The sequence below is a fragment of the Periophthalmus magnuspinnatus genome, unplaced genomic scaffold (assembly GCF_009829125.3).
Source record: "Periophthalmus magnuspinnatus isolate fPerMag1 unplaced genomic scaffold, fPerMag1.2.pri scaffold_61_arrow_ctg1, whole genome shotgun sequence".
Classification (NCBI taxonomy): Eukaryota; Metazoa; Chordata; class Actinopteri; order Gobiiformes; family Gobiidae; genus Periophthalmus; species Periophthalmus magnuspinnatus.
Genome location: NW_022986785.1, coordinates 83,539 through 90,897, shown reverse-complemented (window position 1 = coordinate 90,897; position 7,359 = coordinate 83,539). Strand labels below are relative to the sequence as shown.

General features: G+C 46.9%; 1 protein-coding gene across 1 annotated transcript; it reads left to right on the top strand.

The window, feature by feature from the left end:
- The first annotated feature begins 5,165 nt into the window (after nucleotides 1-5,165).
- Nucleotides 5,166-7,033, top strand: LOC117393631 (MTOR-associated protein MEAK7-like). Its single transcript, XM_033991623.2, has 2 exons — nucleotides 5,166-5,218; nucleotides 6,303-7,033. Exon 2 carries the CDS (start codon nucleotides 6,325-6,327, stop codon nucleotides 6,844-6,846), a length of 522 nt encoding a protein of 173 aa, XP_033847514.1. The 5' UTR covers nucleotides 5,166-5,218; nucleotides 6,303-6,324; the 3' UTR covers nucleotides 6,847-7,033.
- Nucleotides 7,034-7,359: the final 326 nt, after the last annotated feature.

The following is a 7,359-nucleotide window of genomic DNA, read 5'->3' as shown; positions in this document are numbered from 1 at the left end:
ACAAGTATGGTATACGAGGTGTACCACACAAATGGGTCACAAGTTACTTAACGAACCGTTATCAATTTGTGGAAATTAACAACATAAAATCAGAACATCGTCAAGTAGCGTGTGGGGTACCCCAAGGTTCGGTCTTGGGGCCAGTACTTTTTCTCCTTTATGTGAATGATATTATGTCTGTATCAAAATTACTAAATTGCATCTTGTTTGCTGATGATACCACATTATTTTACTCAGGAAAAAACATAAATGAGGTTATAAAAAATGTAGAAGATGAGTTTCAAAAAATATTAAAATGGTTCAATGCTAACAAGCTATCTATAAACATTAGCAAAACTAAATTTATGGTCCTTTAGTTGTAAGAAGAAAGATTTAGAGGTAAGATTATTCACACAAGGATTAGAGATAGAAAGAACAAGTACATTTCGTTTTTTAGGAGTTATGATTGATGAGCAGCTGACGTGGAAGTCCCACATAGAGCAAGTAAGATCAAAAGTATCACAAACCATAGCCGTATTACACAAGGTGAAAGAGTCTCTCAACAGAGATGCATTGTTCTTATTGTATAACACATTGATCGTTCCATATTTGGCATATTGCATTGACGTGTGGGGAAGTGCTTGTAAAACCTACATTGAACCAGTTTTTCTGTTGCAGAAGCGTGCTATTAGAGTTATCAATGGAAGTGGATATAGAGAACATACAAATCCAATTTTTATTCAGTTAGAAACGTTGAAATTTAACGAATTGGTGGAATATGGCATTCTTAAAACCATGTACAAAGCTCATCAAAAAGTGTTACCAGAGAAGTTGCAAAATAGATTTCGAAAGAGAGAAAATAGATATCAATTAAGAGGAACTGATGTATTTTCTAAACCAGTGTTCAGAACAAAACCAAAGGAAAGATGTATTTCAATCAAGGGAGTCAGTCTTTGGAACAGCCTAGAAAGTAATATTAAAGAATCCAAATCCATTTATATGTTTAAGAAAAGTTTGAAATTATCATTATTAAGAAGATATATAACTGATATGTGACAGGATGATTTTGTGTGTTTTTTTGTTTGTTTTTTGTTGTTGTTTTTTTTTTTTTTTTTGGTAAAGTAGCTGTACATTTATGTTTGACTTTGTATAATGTAGTGAATAAGAGTCAGAGTTGATGAGGGGCAGATATTATAAGCTTTTGCTTCCTTCTGTGCCCTTTCATTCACTTAACAAAAATTGTACAAAAGCCGTAATACTGTATGCAGTTATGCGGATTGTTTTGTTTTAATGAATGAAATAAAATATTAAATTGAAATTGAAATTGAAATATCAACATAAACACACTAGCCAGCCTAAATAAGCCTAAATAAATAGAGAAATAAACTAAAGTGATAAATACTAGTCAAAAGCTCTGCTAAAAAGATGGGTCTTGAGCCTGCTTTTAAAAACCTGAATGTTCTCTGCGGCCCTCCTCTGGCAGACTGTTCCATAGACGGGGGCCATAAAACTGGAAAGAGGCCTCTCCATGAGTGTGTGTCCTGACTTTGGGGATGACTACATGAACAGACAAAGATCAAGGCCAGTTACGTCGCCCGGACTGGCGTTACCGGGGCCCCACCCTGGAGCCAGGCCTGGGGTGGGTGCACGCCAGCGAGCGCCTGGTGGCCGGGCCTTTCCCCACGGGGCCCGGTCGGGCCCAGCCCGAAGGAACGACGTGGGGCCGTCCTCCCGTGGACCCACCACCTGCGGGAGGAGCCATGAGGGGCGGGTGCAAAGAGATCCGGGCAGCAGTCGAAGGCGGGGACCTCGACGACCGGATCTCCGGACATGGAGACTAGCTCTGGGGACATGGAATGTCACCTCGCTGAGGGGGAAGGAGCCTGAGCTTGTGCGGGAGGTTGAGCGTTACCGACTAGATATAGTCGGCCTCACCTCCACGCACAGCTTGGGCTCTGGAACCCAACTTCTTGAGAGGGGTTGGACTCTCCATTTCTCTGGCGTTGCCCGCGGGGAGCGGCGGCGAGCTGGTGTGGGCTTGCTCATTGCCCCACAGCTCAGCCGCTGCGTGTTGGGGTTCACTCCGGTGAACGAGAGGGTCGCGTCCCTGCGCCTTCGGGTCGGGGACAGGTCTCTCACTGTTGTGTCGGCCTACGGGCCAAACAGCAGTGCAGAGTACCCGGCCTTCTTGGAGTCCCTGGCAGGGGTACTAGACAGTGCACCAACCGGGGACTCCGTTGTTCTCCTGGGGGACTTCAACGCCCATGTGGGTAATGACAGTGACACTTGGAGGGGCGTGATTGGGAGGAACGGCCTCCCCGATCTGAACCCGAGCGGTGTTTTGTTATTGGACTTCTGTGCTAGTCACAGCTTTTCCATAACAAACACCATGTTCGAGCACAAGGGTGTCCATCGGTGCACGTGGCACCAGGACACTCTAGGTCGGAGGTCGATGATCGACTTTGTTGTCGTGTCATCTGACCACCGACTGCGTGTCTTGGACACTCGGGTGAAGAGAGGGGCTGAGCTGTAGAGCACCACCTGGTGGTGAGTTGGATCCGCTGGCGGAGGAGGAAGCCGGACAGACCTGGCAGACCCAAGCGCATTGTGAGGGTCTGCTGGGAACGTCTGGCGGAGCCCTCTGTCAGGGGGGTCTTCAACTCACACCTCCGGGAGAGCTTCTCCCTGATCCCGGGGGAGGTTGGAGACATGGACTCCGAGTGGGCCATGTTCTTCACCTCTATTGTCGATGCGGCTGCTCGTAGCTGTGGTCGTAAGGTCTGTGGTGCTTGTCGCGGCGGCAATCCCCGAACCCGGTGGTGGACACCGGAAGTAAGGGATGCCGTCAAGCTGAAGAAGGAGTCTTATCGAGCCTTGTTGGCTCGTGGGACTCCTGAGGCAGCTGATGAGTACAGGCGGGCCAAGCGTGCCGCGGCTCGGGCAGTCACAGAGGCAAAAACTCGGGGTTGGGAGGAGTTCGGGGAGGCCATGGAGGAGGACTATCGGACGGCCTCAAAGAGATTCTGGCAAACCGTCCGACGCCTCAGGAGGGGAAAGCAGTGCTTCACCAACACTGTTTACAGTGCGGGTGGAGAGCTGCTGACTTCGACTGGGGATGTTGTCGGGCGGTGGAAGGAATACTTTGAGGATCTCCTCAATCCCACTGTCACGTCTTCCGAGGAGGAAGCAGAAACTGGGGACCCAGAGGCGGACTCGTCCATCACCCTGGCTGAAGTCACTGAGGTGGTTGGCAAGCTCCTCGGTGGCAAGGCTCCGGGGGTGGACGAGATCCGTCCCGAGTACCTCAAGTCTCTGGATGTTGTGGGACTGTCTTGGCTGACACGTCTCTGCAACATCGCGTGGCGGTCGGGGACAGTACCTGTGGAATGGCAGACCGGGGTGGTGGTCCCTCTGTATAAGAAGGGGGACCGGAGGGTGTGTTCCAATTACAGGGGAATCACACTCCTCAGCCTTCCCGGTAAGGTCTATTCCAGGGTACTGGAGAGGAGAATCCGACCGATAGTCGAACCTCGGATTCAGGAGGAGCAGTGTGGTTTTCGTCCTGGTCGTGGAACACTGGACCAGCTCTATACTCTTCATCGGGTCCTCGAGGGTTCATGGGAGTATGCCCAACCAGTCCACATGTGTTTTGTGGATTTGGAGAAGGCATTCGACCGTGTCCCTCGTGGTGTCCTTTGGGGGGTGCTCTGGGAGTATGGGGTCCGGGGCTCTTTGCTAAGGGCTGTCCGGTCCCTGTATGACCGGAGCAGGAGCTGTGTTCGCATTGCCGGCAGTAAGTCAGACCTGTTCCCGGTGCATGTTGGACTCCGCCAGGGCTGCCCTTTGTCACCGGTTCTGTTCATTATATTTATGGACAGAATTTCTAGGCGCAGCCAGGGGCCGGAGGGGGTCTGGTTTGGGAACCACAGGATTTCATCTCTGCTGTTTGCAGATGATGTTGTCCTGATGGCTTCTTCGAGCCAGGACCTGCAGCAGCACTGGGGCGGTTTGCAGCCGAGTGTGAAGCGGCTGGGATGAGAATCAGCTCCTCCAAATCCGAGGCCATGGTTCTCGACCGGAAAAAGGTGGTTTGCTCTCTCCGGGTGGGTGGTGAGTCTCTGCCCCAAGTGGAGGAGTTCAAGTATCTCGGGGTCTTGTTCACGAGTGAGGGAAGGATGGAGCGGGAGATTGACAGGCGGATCGGTGCAGCGTCTGCAGTGATGCGGTCGCTGTATCGGTCCGTTGTGGTAAAGAAGGAGCTGAGCCGGAAGGCGAAGCTCTCGATTTACCGGTCAATCTACGTTCCTACCCTCACCTATGGTCATGAGCTTTGGGTAATGACCGAAAGGACAAGATCGCGGATACAAGCGGCTGAAATGGGCTTCCTCCGCAGAGTGGCCGGGCGCACCCTTAGGGATAGGGTGAGGAGCTCGGTCACACGGGAGGAGCTCGGAGTAGAGCCGCTGCTCCTACACGTTGAGAGGAACCAGCTGAGGTGGCTCGGGCATCTGCTCAGGATGCCTCCTGGACGCCTCCCTAGGGAGGTGTTCTGGGCATGTCCCACCGGGAGGAGGCCCCGGGGAAGACCCAGGACACGCTGGAGGGACTATGTCTCTCGGCTGGCCTGGGAACGCCTTGGGGTCCCACCGGAGGAGCTGGAGGACGTGTCCGGGGTGAGGGAAGTCTGGGAGTCCCTGCTTAGACTGCTGCCCCCGCGACCCGGCCCCGGATAAAGCGGAAGAAAATGGATGGATGGATGGATGGATGGATTATTTATGTGACAGAGGCCAGTGTGAGAGCTCCTTTATCTACAGACTAATGACACAAAAAACAAGGATAAAATATGTTTAAAACGGTTCAAACTGAGAGCTCTGGGTGTAAAAATAATCAAAATAAAACATTACTTATTTATTAAAAAATTATATATATATATATATATATATATATATATATATATATATATATATATATATATATATATTTTTAATACAAAAATAGCCTATATGATTAATAAGATGCTAATTCTTGACTTTTCCAAATATCACCAGATCACGTTCTAAAGCTTTTACTTTGAAATGCACATCCGCTTTTACTTTGAAATGCACATCCGCTTTTACTTTGAAATGCACATCCGCTTTTACTTTGAAATGCACATCCGCTTTTACTTTGGCTCTGGTCAGTTTCGTTTTCTCTGTATTCGTGAATCATTCATCCTGCTCCTTCTGCAGACACACACCAGGTAACACCGCGTTTATACTTTAATATTTCACTTAATATTTCACTAAAAAGCATTAAGTTTTATTGTAACGATGTTTTTTTTAAAGCAGATGCAGATCCAAACGCGCTCGTGTTTAAAGTTTCTTTATTCTGTTTAAAGGTGAATGGTTCACCTGCTTTTGTTGTTGCTTTACATTTGGGCAGCGGTGGAACATAAAGTAAAAACAGTAAAGTTCTGTAGTTAAGTATCAGTAGTTCAGATTTCAGGTCGGTCTGTCTGTACTTTACTTAAATACATTTTAAAGTAGATACGTTTTACTTTTACTTGAGTACATTTGAGAGCAGTATCTGTACTTCACTACATGTTTGAACTGGACTGAAAAGTAAAAGTATTTTTATTATTGTCTGAGAGCTGCTGAAAAGGCTGAGGTTTATTTTATTTATTTATCAGGAACAATGCACCAAAAACATGGACCTACATAAAGACACGTGTTTGTTCTGGATTTATTATTTCCACCTTCAGCTCTTGGACAGGTTCATGTCATAAATGGTGTAAATGCCAATAAAATCCAAACATTCATTCAAGATAATGATAATGAAGTGTGTGGTCACTGGGCGTGGACGGGGGGAGGTGTAAACGGGGGTAGATTGACAAAATGACGTCTTGAAAGTAGTCGATTAAAGATTACCCCAACATGAATCACTCCAAACACAACTTCAGACGAGTAAATGATGAGGGGAAACCACTATAACATGATTATAGCTCTAAAAAAAGTCTATTTAGCAGAATTGATTTGATTTAAAGAAAAGGCTAAAATTAAGGTGCAAATTACTCTGAACATAATAATTACAAGTTGCCAAGCCAGTGGTTTTTCTATTTCAGAAACAAGAACTGAATATAAATAATGAGTCATTATGTGACTTTTGTAGAACAATATCACATTCAGCTAAAACTCAGGACATTCTCTTTTTATTAAATCAGCCATATTGTGCCTGTGTTTGCTCTATAGTTATAATCTGTGACACTCGTGGATCTTTATGTTATAATTTGGACATTTTAAATCACAATATTCATCTGAAATGACTTAACTTCTTTTCTTCTGAAGGTCCTGAAGGCCGCGTAGAGTCATGAACTCCAACCTGACAAGTGTCCAGCAGAGGGCGCTGTGCAGTGAGCTGGAAGGAAGAGTGAAGCTGAAGCTGCTCTTTAAAGCTTCCATCCACGGCTTCACTGGAGCAGCGTTCCATCAGCGCTGTGACGCCCGAGGACCCTCCATCTCTGTGGGATACAACAGCTCCGGACACGTGTTCGGAGGGTACACCAGCGCCCCCTTCAGTCAGACTGGTCAATATGTCAACGACCAGAAGGCGTTTCTCTTTACCTTTAAAGGAGATGCTCTGCTCAAATATCCCACCACCTACAGTAACTATGCTGTCAAAATGGTCGGTAACTCAGGGCCATATTTTGGACAAAGTTTGGCTCTGATGAATGGAGGCGCTGCTGTTCACAGTAATCCAGGACAATACTACACGGCCTTCACTCCTGATGAAATGCACGGCAACGACCTTCAGCTGATCGAGTGTGAGGTGTACCAGGTGGAAGGTAACTCCTCCAGTTATACAGTGTCTATCTTAATATATTATAAATAATATGGAGCAGAAACAGACATGGCATTTCAAACAGAGGAAAAGCTCAGGGGCAAGTAACTGGTTTGATGCAGTCGCCATCTTGGTTTGAGAATATTAGACACTGAACTTGTTACAAAACTCTAATGGGGCAAAACCAGGCAGACTTCCTTTGAATGGAGCTGTTAAAGTGATGATGTCACTTCCAAATCCAACAGGCAACTTCCCATTAGATTTCTTGACTTTTTTGGAGGGGCATTGTTCTTCCTGGGTTTCTTCTTATTATTATTATTATTAGGCCCGAGCCTGGGACTCCGTCCCGGCGAGGGACTCATTAAAACCGCGTCCGAAACCCGGAAAATGGCAAAAATCAAGTAGTAAACACGCCCCGACATGGCAGTGAGTGGTGTCAAAAATTAGAACTCGACGAGCTCTAATTGTCACAAAAGACCCCGAGAAAAAATAACGAAAGACGACTCGGTAGCGCCACCTCAAACTTTGATTTTCATGGGGCCAATGGGAGCCCGACTCGGAAAA